Source organism: Tamandua tetradactyla, chromosome 9, assembly GCF_023851605.1.
Source record: "Tamandua tetradactyla isolate mTamTet1 chromosome 9, mTamTet1.pri, whole genome shotgun sequence".
Lineage (NCBI taxonomy): Eukaryota > Metazoa > Chordata > Mammalia > Pilosa > Myrmecophagidae > Tamandua > Tamandua tetradactyla.
The window spans coordinates 114006310-114031315 of NC_135335.1; the positions used below are offsets into that span (position 1 = coordinate 114006310).

Here is a 25006-nt window from a genome sequence, read left to right on the forward strand (position 1 = left end):
TCCATCTTCATGGAATTACTGCCTATTCTCTGATTTACATACCATTTCTTATCTCCTTGCCTCTCTTTGCTCAGAATGTTGTTCCTCTCATCTCTCTCTAAGACTGAGCTACATTTTATGACCATTTCCTATTCTAATAAGCAGACTTTAGTTCTTTCCATTGTAATACAATATAGAACAGAAGAATTGATAAACTATGGCCGTTGGATGAAATCTGGCCCACTATCTGTTTTTCTGTGGCCTGTGAGCCAAGAATAGTTGTATAGTATTGTACAATTGGATAAACATCTTTGCATGAAAATTATGTGAAATTCAAATTTCACTGTCCATAAATAAGGTTTTATTAGTAAAGCTACACTCATTTGTTGACATATTGTGCAATGGCTACTTTGTACTCTAAGTGGAACTGAGTAGCTGCAGCAGAGACCGTATGGCCCCTTACTGAATCTGTGTCTTTTTTATAGCACTTATCATTTTGTTTTATATTTATTTTATTTACTCTCAAACTTCTTGGGTAGCTGAGTGACTAAGAATATTAGTACTTTTAACAAAATATACTGATACCTTTATTTTCATCTTATTGACACTAAGATTAGTTTAACGTACAGATTTTATTTCATACACAATGTTGTGCGTATATAAAATGCAATTTTAATTTTTTATATTAATTCTTTACTTCTCTTATTGTTGTTGTCTGATAACACTCAATGGTAGATAAGCTGGGACAGTTGCCAAAGATAAGAGAAGAATTCATGGTGAATAATAAAAAATTCAGTCTCCAAATTAGACAGACTGCCATTAGTTCATTTTAATGGCAGAACACCACTGTCTAATTGCTGTCTTGGAATCCAGTAATCTTTGAGAGAATAAATTTAATTATTAGGAAGAGATTTTTTGTTGATGACTCTTCACCAAACAGTTTTTGAAAGATAGGGATTGTGCTTTTATTCATATTTATTTTTCTGGACTTGGCATAATACCAGGCACATAGTAATGATTAATAAACTTGAATTAAGATCTGCCACCGAAAATTATCCCAGAAATACTTGAATATATTAATTACATCAAAAGATAGTTTTAGTCACTATTACCATAAAAAGGTTTTCATGCATGTTATTAATATTCTTTCTCTTATTTTTTCTTTTCCCTTTAAAGTTCTTATGGCTTAATATTTATTGATTTAAATAAATCAAAATTTAATTTTTATAATTAGGTTTTTATAAATATTTCCCCTTTTTTCTTCAAACTAGGAATCTGAAGAACTTTCTTCTGATGAAGAAATGAAAATGGCAGAGATGCGACCACCATTAATTGAAACATCTATTAACCAGCCAAAAGTGGTAGCACTCAGTAATAATAAAAAAGGTTAGATGTTGAAGGAAAACACTAAGACTAGAAATGGGCTGCATAAAATTTATATATATATTTTGGAATATACTTAATTAAATGTCATTATGTTACTTAAAACATGCCTTAGAAACAAATTTTAAAGCTTGCCTTTCAAATGTTCAATTTCCTTAATCTTAAATTTTTAAAGAAAGGTAGTGGTGTTCTTTTTTTTTTTTTTACCCCTATGTAAGTTTACTTATAAGAACATGGATTTTATAGATAGTACATACAGATTTTAATTTCATTTCCTCTTATTGGTTGTATGATCCTTGAGTTACTTAATTTTACATGTGATTTGATATATAATGAGATCAATGAAGAGTTTTTGTGAGTATTAAATGGACTAGAGAATATAAAGCATACACATGTAGCACAGAACCTGATGTAGAGTAGATGTTCAGTGTAATTTTAGTTTCTTTTGTATCTCACAGATTTTATCTACTCAGCCATTTAGCTTAGTATGTCAGATCCTAGAGGTGAAAGAAACTTGAAGAATATCTATCTCTTCCCTGTCATTACTCACCTTACCCTACCACTGCCTAAATATACCTACATGATCTCTGCCATGTGTTCATCTAGCCTTTACCTTTACATCAGAAAAGGGGGAAATTTACTATCAAGGTAGCCTTTGAGTAGGTTGGGTTTCCAATAATAATAGTAATGATACCTAATATTTATTGAACACTTACTAGATATTAGGTAATATCTTAAATGTTTTACATTCATCTAATTTTCACAGTAGCTCCATAAGGAGGAAGAACAGCAGACAGAAGTACAGCTAGGAAAGAACTTAACAGTCACTTAATTTGTATTTAAAAAATTTTTAATCTAAGACTTGAATACATTAAGTTTGAAGCTACAGAGCCCCATGTGCTACTCTTTTCAGTTATAAGCACAATACAGTATGCCTAAACTATGTTCCAAAGTTCTATTTAACAGCAAAAATAACCTTAATTCCTAATTCTGTGGCAGTTTCTATGTCCACTACTTCCATGATTTCACTACCATTGAGTTAGGTTAGAAACAACCTTGAGGGTTGGTTTTGTCATTTTAACAGTATGTTTTAAAAAACTGCTACTTTTTTAATACTCTCTGCCCATATGGAATTTGAACACTGTTTATATAATTGATATATACACAACCATCTTACATATTGAGAATGCACTTCATAAAAAATTCTGTGAAATGCTTTAAAATTTTGAAGAAAGTGAAAAATCCCTTGATTTGTTTGATATTTGTTTTTGTATGTGTTTTCAACTGACTACATTATTCATTTTTATTATCAGGATAGATGAAAATTCCATGTGTAAGGAATAATTTCTTAACCAGTTAAATTACAGAGGTTGTGAAATCTAACTATTTAAGATAGGGCTGGGGGGTTTTTTGTTTATTTTGTTTTTAATTTTTTGCTTGTGCCTATGTGTTTATTTATTCTGAATGGGGGTAAAAGCATGTTCACTAAAATTAATTGATGACTTTAGGAAACATTGCATAATATAATTGTGTAAGTTATAAAACTAAATCAGATTCTTTGTAACCTTAGCGTTGATTAGATTATTATCACTATTTTAACATTCTCTAATCTATGTGTATATTAAAATGGACTTTTCAGGGGAACCTCTGGTTATCTTCTGAATAATACATTACCTCATATATGGAACCAGGCAATATAAATGCCACATGTCATTATAGGAGAACATTTTGCACAAATTCTTCGTGACTTTATCACATTGGCATTAAATTGTTTTGTTTCAGATGATACAAAGGAAACAGATTCTTTGTCAGATGAAGTTACACACAACAGCAATCAGAATAACAGCAATTGTTCCTCTCCATCTCGGATGTCTGATTCAGTTTCTCTTAATACTGATAGTAGCCAAGATACCACACTCTGTTCTCCAGGGAAAGAAACTCAGATTGGTATTAATTCCAAAATCAGGTTTGTGACCATCTTTCAAAATAATTTACTTGTACAATGTAAATAGAAATATTAAAGCAAATAATAAATATGCATGAATAAAATATAAAGGGTTTCACAAATAAATATTTCAAAAGTGTTTCAGGCGGTATCTGATTTCTTCTTTTATAGTTAGAAATGCAAAAACGTATATTGGGGATGCCTTTGAATGGTTCATTCAAATACTCTTGATTAGTGCTTTGACTTACTCAAGAATTAACTTAGACTTATTTGTAGGAAAAACTCTCTGAAAGAGTTGTAAGTGTTCATTTAATTCCTGTAGACTGGAATATAATTAAGGTTAGAAACAAATTAAGTACAATTAAGACCCAGTTTAAGTAAAATAGGGTCTAATTACAAAGACATAAATATATTTTCTTCTATGACTTCTCAGGGAGGTCAGGAGAAGATACAGAAAGTAGTTAACATTCAAGCTAGGCCGCAAAGGATTACCTGACGTTCACCAGGCAGGCGGTGGAGGCCTAAGAGGGTAGACAAATATGGAACGACCCAGTTTGTTCTGTGAGTGGTGTGGCTGGAGCATGAGAAGCAGAAAAGGGACTTACTTCCAGTTAGCAAAGTGCCTAGTATGACATGACATGAAAACTCTAAAATCTCTAGACTTTTAGACACTTGAAAGTTATAATAGTAGGCAGGTTAGACCTCTCACAGAATCAGAACAACCCAAAAAACTTGGAAGGAAGTGGCTGCCCATGAGGAGGCAAAAGCAGGGAGTTGGTCTCTTCTCTGAAGGTACTAAGCCCAAGATCTTTCTAACATCTGGGTCACCCTTCATTCAGTTCTGATTTCAAGTTTAAGTGTATGTTTAGAGCTTGAGTGAACCTCCTACAAACATCGGGCGAGTATACCATTTTACCTTGCTGTTAATATATTAGTTTGAGGTTGTTTGAAACTAACATCAAGTTGCTACTGAACTGAATGGTTATTCTACAAATACTATAAGCTATCTTTTAGAGGTAAATAGTTTTAAATTCCAGACATATTTAAGTAAAAAATGTGGATGTATTGATTTGTATTGTTGTAAAAAGAAGATGAATTTTAGCCTCAAAATGCATTATTTAGAAATTGTATAGTTATAACTATGATTAACAATTTCAACTAGTCTCTGAATTAGGGACTATGATTCAGTATGATGAAATACTTGTTTTAATCTCTTAGATGTTAAGGTAGATAATGATTAATTTGTTGAGTAATAAAATTTTGCTGATGTTAGGAAAAAGTATAGTATTTTATAAATCATGTTTTTAGTATAATGAAATAAAGGATAAACAATGATCTAATAACACCTTTTTGTGCTGCATTTCTAAGAATGCTTATCTATTGTCTAATAGGAAGATGAATAATTACAAGACTATTTGTGGGAACATAACTTCAGTACTATACAAGAGGGCATAAATGTTTCATACTAAGAAGTAAAAATGAAATATTGTCTATAATTTTGGAATGGTACATTTATAAATATTTGCCAAATACAATATAGCCACCTAGAAATGTGATTAGGTTTAGTTTTTATTCCTTTTACATATTTATTGCAGAACTTTGGGAGATTATTTCATTCTTTGCTTTATCTTATATATATATCTATATATTTGAATTTAATATTAACTATTTAGCTGATTTCACTGTTAATATTCACTGTTAATAATTTCAGAATTATCTATAAAAATGTACTATTCTCTTTACTCAGCTGTTTAGTTTTATTACTTTCTCTTCACACATTTGCCCATCTTTCAAGCATTTCAGTTTTTAGCACATTCATGAAAAGATGCAGCAACAGAGGATACATAAATGAACGAGTTTTGTTCATTATTTAGCTGTATTGAGTTATTTTGTGAAAAAAGGCTGGGGGGTTTTATGAAAATTAATATTTGAGATTATTAATTTTAATTATGATGTTTAATTGTGTCCGTTTAATATAAACCTGTTATTTGACTATTAAAATAGATTTAAATTGGAAGCTTGATAATCCTCATCAAAAACCACATCAAACTCTTTTAGCTTTGTAATCTGCACATTAAACTAGTTTTTAATATCCCCTCTTACTAAGGGGCTTTATTAAGTTTTTCATAAAATTATCTTTGTTTTAGGCAAGAAGATGAAAATTTTAATAGCCTTTTGCAAAATGGAAATATTTTAAACAATTCAACGGAAGAAAATTTTAAGGGTCATGATAAGAACTTACCTGAATATGACTTGAATATTCAAGAGCAGTTAGTTCTAATGGAAAAAGGTGTTGATTCAACAGCCACATGTGATGAATCTCACAGATTAGACCATATCAATATGAATCTTTATAAACTTGTAACTAATGACACATTTCAACCAGAAATAGTAGAAAGATCAAAGACTCAGGATATAGTGCTCGAAACAGGCTTTTTAAATCCTAATACTAAAGGTGAAACTGAGCATTTAGAAAATAGAAATAAGCATTTTAAACTGGAATCCATAAGTAAAATAAATGGACATTCTGAGGAAACTCCACAGTCTTCTAGGAGGACTGAACAACTTAACACTGATTCTTCTGGTGACTTGGGTGTTTCCAAAAGCACTGAAGATCTCTCTCCCCAGAGAAGTGGGCCAATTGGATCTGTTGTGAAATCTCATAGTGTAACCAATATGGAGACTGGGGGACTAAAAATCTATGATGTTCTTAGTGATAATGGGCCTCAGCAGCCAAGTGCAACCGTTAAAGCAACACCTGTTATTGATGGAAAAAATATAGTCAGGAGCAAATCTGCCACGCTTTTGTATGATCAACCATTGCAGGTGTTTACTGGTTCCTCATCATCTTCTGATTTAGTGTCAGGGTCAAAGGCAATTTTCAAGTTTGATTCAAATCATAATCCGGAAGAGCCAACTATAATAAGAGGCCCAGTAACAAGTGGACAACAGTCTACACCTCATATATATGGTCCTCCACAATATAGTATCCAGTACAGTAACAGTGCTGCAGCCAAGGACAATTTGTGGCACTCCAAACAAACTCCTCATGTTGATCATGCCAGTTTTCCTCCTCAGCGCCCTCCTAGGTCTGAGAGCACAGAAAATCACAGTTATGGGAAACATTCTGCAAACATGAATTTTTCTAACCATAACAATGTTCGTGCTAATACTGCATACCATTTACATCAGAGACTTGGCCCAGCAAGGCATGGAGAAATGTGGGCTGTCTCACCAACTGACCGACTCATGCCTGGAGTAACCAGAAGTACGATTCAGCGCCAAAGTAGCATGTCCTCTACAGCCTCTGTAAATCTTGGTGATCCAGGTCCCACAAGAAGGGCCCAGCTTCCTGAAGCAGATTATTTATCATACAGAGAGTTACATTCGGTGGGAAGAACTCCTCCAATGTTGTCAGGATCACAGAGACCTCTTTCTGCACGAGCGTACAGCACTGATGGTCCGAATGCACCAAGGCCTCAGAGTGCTCGACCTTCTGTTAATGAAATACCAGAGAGAACTATGTCAGTTAGTGATTTCAACTATTCACGGACTAGTCCTTCAAAAAGACCAAATGCAAGAGTTGGTTCTGAGCATTCTTTATTGGACCCTCCAGGAAAAAGTAAAGTCCCTCATGATTGGCGAGAACAGGTACTCCGACACATCGAGGCCAAAAAGTTAGAAAAGGTAATTGAAAATGAGATTTTCTTGTATGAATTTGCTTATTTTCCTTAAAAATATTTGGCATTATTCATTTTTAAACACAGTGAAACAACATACTCTGAATTTTTTATTATTTATATTTTAATACCTTCTTCTTGTTACTAGGGACAGAGTTCCAAGTTTAGGCTTGGCAAGGTCTCAAAACAAATGAGATGATAGTATAAACTTCTTTCTGTTCTCATACTCCCAGTTTTTCTAATGGGCATATATCCATTTTACACATTTATGTGGCTCCCTCATTCAGATTGTGCACACATACAACAAATCATACAGTGTATGTACATGTGTATTTCTGTTCAGCATTTTCTGACCTCCTGTTCTCTACCACTAATAAATGTTGATTCTGTAAATATTTATAAGAAAATAGCAATTTACTACATAGTTCACAGAATAACAAGAAATGTTATGTAAATATTTCATTTAGAATTTTTCTTTCCCAGTCCATGTTACATGAACTAATATTGTCACTGACAGACTGCTTCTGGCATGACATTTACTCTTGTCTTTTCTGAATTGCATTTTTGTTAACTATTTCTGTGGCTCTTGGGTTGCTTGGAAATAGTTGGTAAAATTTTGTTTGTGTTCAATATATAACTTTAATTTGTAAATGACCATCTTTTTAAAGGAGTTAATTTTTTAAAATTATCCTGTAAAACCAATATTAGTGCCCTAGTCATATGGCCCAACTGTATAAGGCAGTATTCTTTCTTTGAGCTTGAGTTTCTTGTCTTGATTTTACCCAAGAATCATCTTATCTGTTTATGACAAATATTAAAAGTAAAATATGATTTTTAAAACAGATGTAATCAGTCATCATTTTAAAGGATTCCTTAAAATGAATTTTTCAGAAATAAGTGCCTAAAATATGATTAATACCTTCGTTCACATTGACATAAGGCCTGCAATTATCTCTTTTCAGTGTTGTGCTCTCAACTTTAAATAGCAAATATAGGCAATAGGCTACTTCTTTCTCCTCCATCCTTTTTTGTTTCAGCCATAATTCATGCTGTTGAGGCTGCTTGAACTTGTGTGCTTTTCTAAGTAATTTAAAAATGTCTTTTAAGCAGGGGAATTTTATAAGTAAACTCTTAAAACAGTACTGGATTTGAAAAGAAAGAAGTTGTAGTCAAGGAAATTAAATTATGAATTTCTTTTAGTGATCCAAATAAGAAACAAAATCTGAACTGTATCAGTAGAAATACAACAAAGAAATAAATTCAAGAGTTAGTTCTGAAATAGACTTTATAAAAATTTACATCTAATCACATACCCCCCAATATTCAGTCATTGAGGAAAAGAGATAAAGTTTAAGATTTGTGCCTTGAATAAATTGTTTGGAATGCCATTAACTCTACTACTGGACACAGAGGAGGAATAGCAGATTTAAGGGAAAAGATGAGTTTGCTTATTACATTTTGTGTAGTTGGCATCTCATGTGGCTGTTCTTCTGTATTTTTTCCTGTCTGGTAGTAATGTGCCTGGGCTGTAGGAAATAGATAGCCAGGAACAGCGACCTTCTTGTTTATTGCTCCTTTTTCTACTTGTTTTTAATGCATAAAATGCATATTTAGAAATATGCTATACAGTTGTTCGGATAGTGTACAACAGTAATTTCCAGTTGTGCCCACTGGTGAGAAGTAGGTCAATGAAATTGAAGTCTCTGTGAAAAAGGAAATAGTATAGGCTTGAATACGAATCTGCAGCTAACGCCCATTTTAGAGTATGCGTAGCTCATACTATAAAATTGGGAGATGTACTCTTTCTCATACCCCTTTCCCAAGCTTACCTAGTGAATGCCCCAAGGTGTGTTCTAGCTCATTCGAGGGAAAGCATTTTCCAAGTAAATACCGAAGTATATGTTGCCATTACTGTAGCTCTGTAGTGTTCCTGTAAAGGCATTTGATTCTCCGTGTCTTTGTTATAAATGTCTACTGTATTGCTCTATTCCTTATCTTAAAAATTATTTATGTAGGAGACTGCTTTTATTGTTATATAGAAGTTTTATTTTCAGATAGAATGAATTACAAAAAATGGGCCCAAATGTTTGGCAAAGTGCATTTAGGTAAGGAACTTATTAGCTACTGTATTGTATAGCATTGAAGGAGGAAGTATAGTGTAACCGTTGATATTAACTCTGCTGCTTAATTAACTGTTTGAACAAGGAACATAGCCTTTCCTTATCTCAACTGATTAATATTTTTTCATTTAGGGTCCCAAAGTATTTGTAGAATAGATTATTTATAGTAGCAAAACAGTTGTGCTTTTCTTATATTTAAAAACCCAACATTTAAAACTTATACTTCCTAGTTTTAATTATGAGCAGACATCTTATATCAAAGACAAAGAGTCTTTCCAGAAAATTAAGGTAGTGTCTGTACATTATTTTGTATGTAAAAATGTCTGCCCATTAAGTATACTGATGAGAATAATATTTCTATCATATATCTTAGTGGACAGGAAAAATACCAGTAAAATACCAATAGAGACATTTAGTCGGGCTGTATATTTGTTGGTACACACAAACACACTACTGGGGACAAAAATAGAAAATTTAAAAGAAATTTGGTATTTTTCTCATGGTTTTATATTCGATCATCAATACTTAATATTCAAGTTCAGAATATAAAATTTTAATTAATGGTAGTTATCTCTCAGTGGTGAAATTTTGGAACTTTTTTTTTACTTCCAAATATGTTTTAATTGCAGTGTTTTTTTAAAATTTATTTATTAATTAAAAAAAATTAAGAACAAACAAAAACATTAGCACATCATTCCGTTCTATATATATATATCATCAGTAATTCTCAATATCATCACATAGTTGTATATTCATCATTTCTTAGAACATTTGCATCAATTCAGAAAAAGAAATAAAAAGACAACAGAAAAAGAAATAAAACGATAGCAGAGGAAAAAAAAAACCGATTATACATAGCATAGCCCTTACCCCTCACTTTCATTTATCACTAGCATTTCAAACTAAATTTATTTTAACATTTGGGGGAAGAGCGAAATGAAATTTTGGAACTTTTAAAAATACATTTCTATAATGTTTTCATTTTGAAAGATTTTAATAATAATAAAAGTAAATGTAATCAGATAACATGGGACTTTTCTAGAGGACAGCTCCTTTTGAAATACTGGTAAGATTTTGACAAACAGGACAGGGATAAGTTTCTAAATTAAGGTAAAAATTGTATCACAGACCGCTGACCCACAGGCATGACATGAGGAGAGAACTGCAGCCTGGTTGAATTAGGGATTTATTTTGAGAAAATTCAAAAATAAAGTTTGGGCTGGATTATGGATATGAAAAGTAATAATAGCAGTTAAATTTGAGTGCTTACCAAGTAGTAGGAACTATCACTCTGCAAACATCCTGTCTCTTAATTCTCACAAGAGTTCTATAGGTTGAATAGTTGTTTTTTTTTTTTTTTTTTTTTTTTTTTTTTTTAAAGGAAAGACAGAGAGAAGGAAGGAAGGATAGAAGGAAGGAAGGAAGGAAGGAAGGGAAACATTTTTAAACATTTTCTTGTTTTATTGTATTCTGTTTCTCCGTTTTTGTTACATGGGCTGGGGCCGGGAATCGAACCGAGGTCCTCCGGCATAGCAGGCAAGCACTTTGCCCGCTGAGCCACCGCGGCCCGCCCTAGGTTGAATAGTTTTATTATCCCATTTTACAATAAGGAAATTGAGGCATAGAACAGTTATTGCACAATATGACATACATGTTTATGTAAGGGAGTGTGAACAGCTTTTTAAAGCAGGGCAGAACAGTTTTGATTTGGTAAAGTAAAACTATGAAGCAAACACCCTAACCAACCCTATCAGGAAACCAAACATAGAAAATAGATATTTTGCCTTGAAATCTCGATATAATCTAGAAGCCGTGAAAAGGAATATAAACTTATTTCAAATTTGCTTTATAACTAATATCTAGCAGTTGCTAATATTCCTTATTATATAAAACTCAGAAAAGAAAGACACCAAACCATAATATGATTAACAACATAATTTCCATGTTCACTTGTTGTTATACAACTATTATGATATAATAAACAACATTGCCCAGAACATATGCCGAGTACTTAGTTGAACCCTGTAAATCTGTTGTGATGGGGCAAAGTTTTTATGTGCCCAAGTGTGAATTCAAACCCAGACTTGTCTGAGCTTTAGCAACTTGTCAGGGAGCTCATATATGTTCAGAAATGACAGGATAAACTTTGTTCCAAGGTCTCCATATATCATAAAAAAGGATCAATCAGCCATTCAAGTTATATATTCTATAAGAGTAAAGTTTCCCTATGAATAAATTCTTGTTTATAACACGCCATCCCAAAATGTGATTTTCCCTAGATTGACCATTAAGCCCTCAAAACCAAAGAACGTGTGTCTGACTAAAAACATACACATGAAAGTACAGCTGTTAACAACTCTGGCAATGAAGAAGCAGGATCATTGAGAATCGGACAGTGCATTTATGAGAGTAATCTTCAGGCAGCAATAGGATTGATTAGCAATTACGCATTTACATAAACAATCTATAGAAAAATTCCATCAGTGATTCATCAAGTTTAAGGAACAGTAGGCGCTGCTAACTCCTAATCTAGTGATCTTTAATATCTTTATTGAAAGGATAAAAATTCATATGCATGAATTTTCTAGTAGTCAGCTCCCCCACACACACACATACACCCTGGTAGTAGTGAAACGGGGTGTCATTATCATAGATACACATAAATCTTCTGGAAATGATGTCAATTCCTATTTTCTGACAGATTTCTAATATGTGTTAGGAGTAAAGGAAATAACATTATAAAACAGCTAGCGTAAAACTATATGTTTTACTTTTCTCTAATATAAGGCATTTTTTTAAATGGGTAAGATAAATCTTTTTTTAGAAATTGAAATAGACAAGAACAGACTCTTTTTTTATAAACTATATTTTGTATTGCAGTGTATATGTTTAAACTCTGTCTCTTTAGTAAGATAGAACTGATTGCTATTCAATGAAGTGGATTCTCCAGAATTTCTTGACTTACAAATTAATGATTATTGTTAAAATTTATCTTTGCATAGAGAAATGAATTTATGTGCCATCTGTGGTAGTACATAGAAACACATAAATCTTGAAATGATGTCAATTCCTGTTTTCTGACAGATTTCTAATATGTATTAGGAGTAAAGGAAATAACATTGTAAAACAGCTACATATTTGTATTTTCTTGCTTGGTGTGAAAACATATGAATGGTTGTATTTACATGTAATTTATGTGTATATGTATATGTTGTCATGGAAAGAAGGTAAATTATGCCAGTTTCTTTCAGTGGCACTGAAAATTCAGTGTTGCATGAGAATTCTGCATGTCCTTGGGGTGACTTGTAAGTGAGTCTGTGTGCGTAACTTGTCTTGTGGATTTTGCATGCTACACTAATCTCTGTTAAATCTGTCCCCTCTTTATTCAGAGCATGCTGTCAAGGTCCTTTAATTCCAATTTTACTGCTGTAAGCAACTTTCACTATGGCAGCTCTAGGGATCTGCATGGCAGCCAAGGCAGTCTTGCCTTGAGTTTTGCAGACGGAAGAGGTTCTGGTGGGCACATTTTTCGAGTGAGTACCTACAGTAGACCAGTACTTTTAGCACTTAGAAAAAAACAACAAAATTTTTTAATGTTTTATCATTTCCAGGAAAATAACATTCACTGTGAGTTTAAGAATCTTGATATCCTCACAGTTCTTCCATGGCTTAGTTCTCAAACTTTTGCAAAGCTGTTTTAGTCTTTCTCTGGTTGTAAACTCTGGTTATAAGCTAAGAATATAGCCAACTCTTTTGTTTTATCCATGCAAAAAATGAGTGAGAAATAGATAAAACTATCTGAGAGGTGTTTAAAAATTGCTATTTTTTGCAGTATTTTTCTATTGAGTAATAAAATTAGTTTGCTCTCCGTAATTGGTGGTTTTCAGGATTATGCCATACACAATCTACAATAGGGTTGATGAGAGAAATAATTTTCACTCAGGCAGTTGAGAATCAACTAATGAAAATCACTACCTGGAAGTAAGTTTCATTAAAATTTGCAGAATATGATTTAAATGTGGGGCTGGAGAACTTGTAATAAGTACCAATGGAAAGAAAAACCAAGATCCTTTATTACCCACATTTCACCATAATTGGTAATTATAAGATTAGTAGTGGTAATCAAGTCAACAGTGAAGAAGAAAGGGTTTTTCTTTTTATAGCAGTTAAAGATAAGAGAGAAGAATGACAGAGGGAAATGGGGCAGAGCGACTGCAGCATGGCTCTCTTAGGACTTTTCACTCCCTAACAGATTTTCTCCCTTCATAACCTTATTTTATTCCTTTCTGTAGTTTAATTTCTGTATTGGCCGTTTGCTTACTTCTAGTCCTTTCTTTTGACACTTTGTTATTTGTTTTTAAATATACACTTGGTTTTGCTCTATTATGTTCTACAGTAGAAACAGTTTCCTGATTTCACTTTGCCTCACCTAATTTTGCCCCACCCTCTGCCACGTGATGCCACTTGGTTTCTATGTTACGTTACAATGGCACCAATCATTTTGAAACTACTCAGTTTAAAAGAAGTGAGAGGGAAGGGAAGGAAATGACTATTCAGTAGGACTGCCCAGAAAATCAGGCATTCATGCCAACAGAAGCCACAGATTTAAAGACAGTGACTTCTATTACCTCAGGAATAATCTTTGCCATTTATAGTCATATGGACAATTATTTCTTCCAAATTCTTTTTTTTTTTCCCCCCACATGGGCAGGCACTGGGAATCAAACCCGGGTCTCCGGCATGGCAGGTGAGAACTCTGCCACTGAGCCACCGTGGCCCGCCCCTTCCAGATTCTTTTACAGTAACATTTTTTGCTTGCTTTTCTTAAATTCAGTGCCTTGTGTCTGTTGCATTTTACTTTTTAATCATTGCTTATTCTTTTAAAGAATGGACAAGCATAGTTGTATGTTCAGACTTGGGTTTAAATTTCAAGCTGTGAGTGAAACTATTTTGTATTCTGAAAGTACATCTCAAAAAAGGAGAAGTATTCATTGCAGAAATTTGCAAAATTGTATCAAACCACATCTAAAAATACTAAGCCATGGTTTGAACTAGCAGTTAGCTGCACTGATTGACCTGTTGGAGATAAGTTTCTAGTAAATTTGTAAATCCTAAGTTTATATGTGATACATCATAATAAAATAGATTTTAAAGTATTTTTCAACATGATGAGTTTGCATTTTTATAATGCTATCCATATACTGTTTTGAGAGTGATGATAATAATCTGTTTATCACAATGTATTTGGTTTTCTGAAGTATTATAGCTAGGTGTCTTTAGAACTAAATTTTAATGGAAAATGTAGGTGTCCCATCTCCCAGCACATTTATAAGAAATATTCAGGGATAATGAGATGTTGAGTCTGTTATCCCTCATAAGCTATCAATAGCTAAACTGTATATAAATATATCATTTAGAGTATGAAAATATGAATTAATTTTAAAATTCATTTGATTAATTAAATTAAAATTTTAAAATTAATTCACCAAACTAGACTTTTGAAAACATTGAGCTAATATTATATGATAGAATTAAGTTAGAGCAAATTTGTAAGATTGTGTCCTTATTGGTGGTGCTTATCATTAAAAAATAACCTGCTTGGTACTGTGCTCTTAAAAGATAGCAATTAATTTTTTTTTAACCACAACTTTTTGTAGTGCCCAACGGAAGTAAATTTTACTTGCTCTGAAATTGGAGGCTGTTTTAATTAATAATTAAATATATTGCTTGAAAGAGTTAAAAATAGGTATACTGTAATTAAAAGTAAAATAAAAAAGAACTTTTAGAGGGATTTGTTTCCTACATGTGTACATTATAAAGAAATAGTTTAACAGTGTATATTCATATGAACTAACACATTACAGGAACAAAAATTTTGCTGTGTGACTTTGGAAGAAGGCTAAAAGTGTTAGGTGGCACAGATAGATGACAGTAATGTTTGATTTGGTCTTCATCTTTCTACTCTCTAGTAATGTTTTTTTTCCTAATCTTCTCTCAAGTGTCATCATCATTTTGGTTTCATATCTTTGAGAACATTAAGTATCTACGTTTTATTTCCCCCTCATTTCAAGCATCCCCAGACATCCAGCCCAGGAGATCCTTGTCAAGATGATGTATTCATTTCAGGACAGCAGAACTACTCATCTGCTACACTTAGTCACAAAGATGTTCCTCCAGACAGCTTGATAAAAGTAGGTGCTCAGGATATAGATAATATCATATCTGTGAGCTTACTATCTTTTATAGCTTTTGTATTAGAAATAATACATATGCTTTAACACTATAAAAAAAAATCTCTTTTTGAGGGCTTCCTTGCCCCACCCCCAATTAGTAAAGATTTAAAAAAAATTGAGAAATATGAAATAGAAATTCTATCTACAGTTTCTCAGTTTATTCCATTCCAGGTCACTGGAGATTGACTTTATTGCTGCATTTAGAGTACCTCTGTGTTTTATTTACCATTAGAATCTAGACCTTTTTGGTATTTCTGGTAATAAACCTATTTGGAGAATTGAAGATAAATCTGTTTTAAATTCTTTAGTCTAGGATGTTTTACTGTTATTAAAGGCATTAAAAAATACTTCAAATGTAATTAGAAATAACTTTTGAAAGGCTTTTGTGTATGGTAGAACAGATGATGGTTATATTCTTAGTACTGACGTAGCTAAAAAGCTTTACTCATTTAGAGATTCTTTTATGTGTTTCCAATGCCCGATAGATAATTTTTTCCTTAATCATTCCTCAGCTCTTTTTTCTTAACAAATACCATGCCCCAGTACAAGCTGATGAAGCATAGTTATTAGGTAGAATGTTTGCATTGTTCTTGAGAGTAAGCACCCAGCCATCTAAGTTCATTCACATCTATTTACTTTACCCTTTTTTTATTTTAATTGAGCTCTGTCATCCAGATTCTTTTGTTTTTAATATATATACATTTTGTGGTTTAGGTTATTGAGTTTGTTAATGGTTTTTCTTTTCAATTGCTTTAAATTTATAATGGTCAAATAGTAACTTACTACAAAGGTTTTTTTTCAGAGATACAGAGAAACTATAGCACCTCATTCTCCTTCTCTACCCCAATATAATAACTTATCACAAAGTAATATCTTTGTGTCCTGTTGTAAGACACCCTTGAATGGTCCCAGACTTCAGAATTAAGTTTTTACATATAACATAACTCAATGAAAAATAATACTTTTTTTTTAGTACAAAATCTTTTTCACCAAAGCTAAACTTCTTTGTATCTTTCATCAAGGTTACATAAGAAGAATATGTGGTTCTGAAGCTCTTGCCATAATTTTTCTGTTTTCTACCTTTTGATAATTTTAGGGAAATGGGGCTCAAATTATTCCCTCACAGTTTTTCAGTAATTTCCATGTCGGTGGAAACTAATAATAATAACCAAGGAGATTTTAAATGATTGACATATTTATTTTCTCTTAACAAACAAAAAGCTCTATATGCAAATGTTTTAACACATTTGTAACCTCCTCTTTTTCAGATAGGTTCCTCAGCTAACAGAATAAGCTTATTCTCACAAAGGTGACATTAAATTGAAAATTCAGATTCAGTCCCTAAAAAATGGGAGGCATTGGAACAAAATAGGTTTTTTTAACAACAATAATATTCTCGAGTTATTTATTTTGCTAGTGAAAACAGTGTCGGGGTTTAGTTTTTTTTTTTTTTTTTTTTTTTTTTTTTTTAAAGGAAAGACAGAGAGAAGGAAGGAAGGATAGAAGGAAGGAAGGAAGGAAGAAAGGGAAACATCTTTAAACATTTTCTTGTTTTATTGTATTCTGTTTCTCCGTTTTTGTTACATGGGCTGGGGCCGGGAATCGAACCGAGGTCCTCCGGCATAGCAGGCAAGCACTTTGCCCGCTGAGCCACCGCGGCCCGCCCTGGGGTTTAGTTTTTTTGGTTAATGTTCTGTGAAATTAATATTTGGAGAGTTTTTAAATTCCTAGGTTATTTACCATTAGATTGGGAAAAAAGTCTCTTAAGATAAAATTTATTTTAGTCTTAATAGACATCAGCAAATGCTCCGTTTGTGTGTGTGTGTGTGTATGTGTGTGTGTGTGTGTGTGTGTGTACACATGTTAGATTACAGTGTGAGAAAAGAAACCCTTCTAAGTGGGCTTACTTAGATTTTTTAATTCTGGCATATTTTCCATTTTAACTCTTGGTTAGTGTAATAAATATAGGTACATTTATATCTAACAAAAAAGCAAATATTTTAAAATATAGATATGATTACTTTGGTTTGAAAGCTTAAAAGAATGAATCTATCAATTATGCATTGAGAGAAGGTTAGAATTAAGAATTATCTCCCCCACACACACTTTTTAACTTTAAATCTCACATTAGAGAAAATAGTGTTAAGTTTTTTGGGATTTAGAATGTTAAACTCAAGTGTTTTCGTAATGCTCCAAGAAGATAATCCAAGTATTTGTAATAAGACATTATTATCGGTCATTTTAAGACACTTCATGTTTTTCTTAGATGCCTTTGAGTAATGGACAAATGGGCCAGCCTCTCAGGTCTCAGGCAAATTATAGTCAAATACATCACCCCCCTCCTCAGGCATCTGTGGCAAGGCATCCCTCTAGAGAACAACTAATTGATTACTTGATGCTGAAAGTGGCCCACCATCCTCCATACACACAGCCCCATTGTTCTACTAGACAAGGCCATGAACTGGCAGAGCAAGAGGTAAGAATAATCACGAATATTTGAAATATGAAACCAAGCTTTTAATATGTTCTTTTAGGTTATTATTTGCAATAAATCCACATAGAATTTTAATTAACATAGTTTTTACCATTTCGTTTCAAGTTTTAGTTCTATGTTAAGTTTATAAGATGTTAAACTTTGTACTTTAACTTGCCTCTGTGAACCCTTCCTTTTCTGATTTACCAAAGGGAATTCAATATTTTGGGCATGATTTTTTTCTTCAAAGGCAGTTTTTTTCCAAAACTGATTGGTGATACTCTAGTAGTCCAACTGCTTCATGAATGTAAATAGACCATCAAACTGAAATGTCGTATTATGGTTTATTATTGTTATTTGTCACTTAAAAATCTTATTCCTCAGAATTTGAAGTTTGATTAAGATTTCTAAAGTACTTAGGAATTAAATCTTTAAAATTACTCAAAAGGTCCTTAGTCATATATTCATATATTGTTATAGTGTATTGATAAAATGATCAGTGTTAGAAACTTAGGTAGAGAACAAATGTTCTTATCCCTTTTGGTTGAGTATTGTAGGAAAGGGAGTGTTTTGTAACAAAAGTTTCGTTCTTGCAGCTCTTTTCATGGCTTGGTTATAAAAATTATCATTGATCAGATTTTTAAGTCCCAACTCCTTTGAAGCATAAAATCACATTTAGGAAATGAGGGTTGTCCAGGGATCTTTAAGACACCTTACAAAACAAGGCAGTAAACAAAAGTACTCTTTAATTTAAATTGCTCCACAAATGGAATCTGATCATGTACATGTTATGCTGTCATTAAAGTCTATGATATCTGAAAGTATAATAGGGTCAACTTACTTGATTGCCTATCCTCATTAGACAACCAGTAGATGAAGTTAGAAGCTAAGCTTTAATAATCCCAGCTGTGCCTTTAACTCACTAACTCATTAACATAATATTTCACGTCATAGTTTTACTTCATTTGCCTCAACGTTTTAGATGAATCTTTACAAATTTATGTTCACTTGGATTTAATATAGATGTTTCTATGTTATAAGTTTTCATGAAATAATAGTAATAGTTTGTTTTGTTTTCATATTAACTCAGATTCGAGTGAGGGTTGAAAAGGACCCAGAACTTGGGTTTAGCATATCAGGAGGTGTTGGGGGTAGAGGAAACCCATTCAGACCCGATGATGACGTGAGTTTTATTTATATTTCTTGAAATATCATATAGTTTGGCTTACTAAGTTAATGCCTCTTACATTTAAGTGAAAATCTAGTATGTTATTTATTTAAATTTAGATACATATCACTTCATTGATTCCACTGGACCATTCAGCGTTTTGTTTTGGAATTTGATCAATTGAAGTTAATTGCTTGACGGAAAAAAAATTTAACCCAAAATTTTGAATGTTCATATTTTCAAATGATTTTAATTTTCTTACTGCTTTTTCACGCATTTATAGAAGTAATTTCATCACTTGAGCGGAAATCACTGTAGTAAAGTCACTATTTCCAAAAAGTCACTGTTTCCACTTACAGGGGAAATTAAATTACCAAAGGTACAAAAACTTGGGGGTGGCACAAAAATACTCACAGAAGACAAGGGAAAAAACTTTTTATCAAGATTAAAATATTGATATGGTGTGAAAGAAAGATTTCTCCTTGGTACTCTGTTTATATGCATACTGTTTTCAGCTAAAAAGTATCTTTTTGTGTTGTTATTAAAGGGTATATTTGTAACAAGGGTACAGCCTGAAGGACCAGCATCAAAATTATTGCAACCAGGTGATAAAATTATTCAGGTAATTTCTTTTTATTCTTTTCTTTTTTTTTTTTTTAATTTTCTAAGATCTACCCCCCATTGAGAAATTATTATATGCCAGGATTGAAACTAAGCATTTAATGAAATTTTCTTTAAAAATGACTGGATGAAAATAGTGGGATTTCTTATTGTATTCTCTCTAGTGCTTTAATTTTATGGTTTCATATTTTAAAATACTTCCATCTTAAATCTTGGAAAATCATACCAATCTGAAGTTTATCTTAATATTTCTTTTAAGTTCAGGAATGTTAATTTTTACTGATTTGGGTGATCAGAGCATTGCTCCTTGAAGGCAGGATATCATCATACCAGAAATGGAGAAGAAAATTTCAAAATCTGAGAAATCCTTCTCATTTTCCCATGCCTCTCTTTTTCTTTGTTCTCACAGCTACTCATTTTACCTACCACTTGCAGGGTAATTCTGTCTTACGAAGTAAACAAATGTAAGACAAAGTTGAGCTCTCCTTCTCTATCCCTGCCTTCACTAGAGTTGCTACTGTATTTTCAGAAGTCAACTAATCTTTAAATAAAAAAACAACCCTCAAACCAAACAATGACCAAAGCATTAGAATTAGTAGGCTTGATGATTGTTTTCTTCCAGATTAGTGAGCTATCTGGCAGAAATTTATAGCACACAAATGTAAATAAAATATTATAGGTGTTTTTACTAAAACCATTTTTCTTCTTTTTCCTAGGCTAATGGCTGCAGTTTTATCAACATTGAACATGGACAAGCAGTGTCCTTGCTAAAAACTTTCCAGAACACAGTAGAACTCATCATTGTACGAGAAGTTTCCTCATAAGCACTGCAGGCAGAAAAAGGGGAAGATGGCAAGATTTATTAAGAAGATACTTACAGGGGAAATTAATATTTTGACTATTTTTATATATAAAGAACTCAAATTATGTTCAAATTTGTACATTAATGAAATAGTGGAACTTGTGGTCAGAGGGAAAGAACCACTGTACAGAATATAGAGGAGACTGTTGAATTCATACTGTAAAATTTCTTGTTGGGTTTTTAAACATAACAGTCAAGGCTACAAAAGCAAACCTGTGTTGTTTTTGTATAGATTGTAGGTTTATTTTTGGATTTCATATACACGAATGAACTCTATTCAAGGCTTATAATTAGCCTTGATTGTAGCCCAGAGACAGGTGGCAGAGCTAGCTATCTCCTAGCTTTTACGCCCTTATTTTTATTCAACTGGTAATAAAGTTTTTCTGCTGAAACTATTTTTTTTTTTTCTTAATGGGGACAAGAGATTTGAAGTGTTGGCTTTTGCTATGTGCACATTGAATTGAAAAATGAGTAGGTGAAGTTGGTGCTGGTAGGTTCACTTTCCAAGGCCAGATTAAAACAATTATTTTCTATGAAAATCTGGAAGCAAATAATGAGAAGAAAAGCTATCTGTTAATGTGTTTTTATTAATAGAATAATGCAATAAAAATGTAATGTCTTTTTTAAAAAATAAAAAAGACAATAATTGCATTTTATGAGCTCTACAGGATCTGTTCTTGTCATAGCCATTGACTATACATTTGCTACTGGTGTCAATTTTTAATTTTTTAGTCACGGAAAATTTTTAACTATACTGTAGATGCATGTCCATGAAATTTCTGTGCCATGGAAGTCCCCTGCTTTTTTGCAAATGGTGGTACTTGCAATCTGCTTTATCATTTGTACTCCCTTTTAACCTAATTTATAATTTGTTTTTTTTAACCTAACAAATGAAACTAAAATGGCCAGTTTTAAGATTGTTTTGCCTGTAACACAAAATGTAAGAAGGGTTAGGAAAGCCTCTTGATTTTGTTTGGCCTTGCATTGCCTTGGTAAAGTAAGAGGAAACAGTACGCATGAAGCTAGGAAACCAAAGCAAGTTTGTGAAACCAGCACAGTGATAGGGAATTGCTGTGGAAAGTCGTAGAGCCAAGGGATTGGTCCTTGAGGCCAACCAGTGTGTAAAGGTGTTCAAATAAAGGGCTGTTCCTATAGGTGACATTAAATGTGAACTTGACACTTCAGAGACATTAAAGGGTTTCTAAGTATCAGTATAGTAGTTTTTTTTTTAATTTTTGACCATCAACAGCCTTTGTTCCTACTTACTGTAACAAATAATTGATGATAAGTTTATTAATTTTATTTATCCAAACCATTAATTTTATTTGTTTCTGTTCTATGTAATTAAATAAAATTTGAATAACGTGCAATGGTAAGAATTAATGCATGGTTATTTGGACCAGAAAAAAGTGCCATAGAAGACCAATAGCTGTTTTAAGATAGGCTGCCTGGAGCCTTTCCTTAAGCAATATTCAGTTATTGCAGTTCATTTTGATTACTAAGAAATATACTTTAGAAATTTTTAAACTATTATGCTTTGTTCTTCAATTTGGATTTAATTAAGACTTTTATAGGACTAGTAAAAACACCAATCTACATTATTTTTGCAAAAATGAGTTGGACTTGTTCCTTTGTTGCTGATCAGAGTAAATAGTACTTTTTAAAATATGTGAACTGAAATATTGCACTTCTTACAAGGTATTACCAATTGCTTGTTGTACTATGTAATTTCAGTAATTTTGATTGAAACCTTTTAACAACTCTTTGTAAATTTTAACTCATTTTAGTTGATTTTCAGTACTATTCACATAGGAATTGATTTTTTATGAATATAGTAAAAGAAATGTGCTGTATTTTGATAAAATTCACTTACTGTATGTGTATTGTAATCTTAAAGAAAAGAATGACAAACAGCTTCTTTAAGACAAGCCTCGGTGTTCCCTTTTTTCTTAGTTTATTTTAAAATATTAATTTTGGCATTGTAAAATAACTACATCCTTTTTCATTGATTTTAATCAATTTTTCATAGTCTTGTTCCCCTTTGATAGAGAATACATAAAGTATGTATACTTGTGAAGCTTTCAACTACTTTACCATGAACCAGATACACAGAGTATAATTTTGGAAAAGGAAATAAACCCAAAAGAACAATTGATTCTTTACCGACCTGATCTTAAATTAATCTTCTGCATTTTAATTTGAAATATTACAAGTGCAGCAGGTGCTATCTGCACTACTATTTTATTGTACTCTAGTTAACTTTTAAAAATGTTAATGTTCTTGCAACATATAAAACTGAGTAAGAAACCTGTGAAAGTAATACATGATATAAGATGAAAAACTAATAACAAAAAAGTTTTGTACTTAAATTAATAGCCAAAAGTTTCTTCCAAAAATCAGAAAATTAAAATTAGATAGTGATGTTATTTTTAGTGAACAAGCATGGACTCTTCCTTAGAATTTTTGTTGTGGGAATAAAAAAGTTGCCAGATGTGAACAAAACAGTAATGAGTTAGGTCTTTTGAGGAAATGGAGAAGACTTTTTAGTTTGTTAAATAGTTTGTTGAACAGGCCCATACCCGTAACTGACTTTGTTTTATATAGCAAATCTTCAAAAACCAAATCTCTATTTTTGGTAACAGTGTTTAAAATTTCTTACCCTAAAATTTTAAACAAGTAAAAATGCGATCAGAGTAATTTATTCAATATGGAATTGTTTTACACAAACTAAAGTTTTATGATGGTTCATTAAAGAATCAATTTATCTAAACCAATGAAATTCTAAAAATACCCACTTATTTATTTTGTAAATATTTTTCTGATCTCTGGACTGGAGTTGGAAATATGTATATATTTGAAAAAAATCTTTCACATACAAACATGGCCATAAACAGAATGATGAACTTTTTAGTAATAATTTGCTGTACTTAAAAATCCCATTAGCAGCTATGTAATATTTTTATTGATTAGCATTTATTCAACATTCCAAATTTTTGTATATATCTAGATTGAGGTTACACATAAATAATAGTTAATAAACTAATCCTGTATAAAGTTGTGTGGTTTATTTTATGAAATTCAGACTTAGGAGAATTCTCACGAAGAGAAAGGCATGTAACTATTTTCTTTCACCATTTAAATTTCTGTATTTCTGGGTATAGAAGAAGTGTAGTTTGCTTTAAATTACTGATTTTTTTTATATCTGTCAGAAGTCATTGGGATGGGAAGTGTTTTTCAATTAGTTGAAAACTGGCAATCAGTCAAAACTGTTTGGAAGGGTAATTTTTTATTCATTCTGCTGAAATTCTTAACATATTCTTTTAGCTTAATATAGTAAAGAGGTTTATTATGGAAGAGACATTGAAATAATAATAAAATTTGTTTCATCAAAAGCATTAAAGAGGGCGGGCCGCGGTGGCTCAGCGGGCAAAGTGCTTGCCTGCTATGCCGGAGGACCTCGGTTCGATTCCCGGCCCCAGCCCATGTAACAAAAACGGAGAAACAGAATACAATAAAACAAGAAAATGTTTAAAAATGTTTCCCTTTCTTCCTTCCTTCCTTCCTTCTATCCTTCCTTCCTTCTCTCTGTCTTTCCTTAAAAAAAAAAAAAAAAAAAAAAAAAAAGCATTAAAGAACACAAGTATTTGATGATGAACAGGGGTTGAATAAATGCAGAGGAGCAAGATACATCTTATCTTTTAAAAGATGACCTGGATTAGATGTTTTCTATCTCTAGTCTCCAGGTATTCCTCTTGTTTCTAATATGAACCTTTAGAAAAGGTTGATCATTGTTTTAGTTTCCTTGTTGCTAAAGCGAATACCACGCAATGGATTGGCTTAAACAATGGGAATTTAGTGGCTCATATTTTGGAGGCTAAGGAGAAGTCCAAATCAAGGTATCATCAAGGTCATACGTTCTTCTCTAAGACTGCCGTTCTGAGCTGGCTGCCCACCTGCGGGGACTTTGGTCGTTGGCTCCTCATTACATGGCAGTACATATGGCAACCTCTCTATGCCTCAAGCTTCTCTTCCAGGTTTCATTGACTTGAAGCTTCTGGTTGTTCCCTCTGGCTTTTGTGTCTGATTTTCACTCCTTATAAAGGACTCCAGTAATATGATTCTTTGGGGCCACACCTTAGCTGAAGAAATATCTTGAAAATACCTTCTTTACAATGGATACACACCCACAGGAGTGGATTAAGTTTAAGAACATGTTTTTCAGGGGTACCTAGCTCCAAGCTACCACAATCATAGTTTAAAGCTGGTGTTTCTTTACCTCTGCAGAATATACAAGCCCAGGGGATGATAGTAAACTTATTCATCACAGTTCTCCAAAATTCTTAAGAGCATGCTGTCTTCTTTATACAACTGTGCAGTCTTTTCTTGAGGCAATTTGCAAAATTAAAATTGTGGTCTCTAATAATGTAGTGTCGTAACATCCAAGCACCTGAGAAGCCCATTCTAAATTGAGAATGGTTACTTAGGGAAAACATCTCAGTATAATCCCCTCTGGTGTTGTTATTTCCTTTTCAGACACAGCAA

General features: G+C 32.4%; 1 protein-coding gene across 10 annotated transcripts in view; it reads left to right on the top strand.

Annotated features, from left to right (window-relative positions):
* Window positions 1-23518, top strand: part of ERBIN (erbb2 interacting protein) — a 271624-nt gene extending 248106 nt beyond the window's left edge. For 4 of the 10 annotated variants that reach the window (XM_077117317.1, XM_077117315.1, XM_077117319.1 and 1 more), the window contains 9 exons: window positions 1251-1365; window positions 3145-3328; window positions 5455-6994; window positions 12497-12640; window positions 15179-15298; window positions 17607-17816; window positions 18904-18996; window positions 19529-19603; window positions 20319-23518. In XM_077117317.1, the coding sequence (XP_076973432.1) occupies window positions 1251-1365; window positions 3145-3328; window positions 5455-6994; window positions 12497-12640; window positions 15179-15298; window positions 17607-17816; window positions 18904-18996; window positions 19529-19603; window positions 20319-20426 (2589 nt within the window). In that variant the 3' untranslated portion in view covers window positions 20427-23518. The remainder of the gene's footprint in view (window positions 1-1250; window positions 1366-3144; window positions 3329-5454; window positions 6995-12496; window positions 12641-15178; window positions 15299-17606; window positions 17817-18903; window positions 18997-19528; window positions 19604-20318) is intronic. The other 6 variants (XM_077117320.1, XM_077117321.1, XM_077117322.1 and 3 more) reach the window with 6 other exon arrangements.
* Window positions 23519-25006: the final 1488 nt, after the last annotated feature.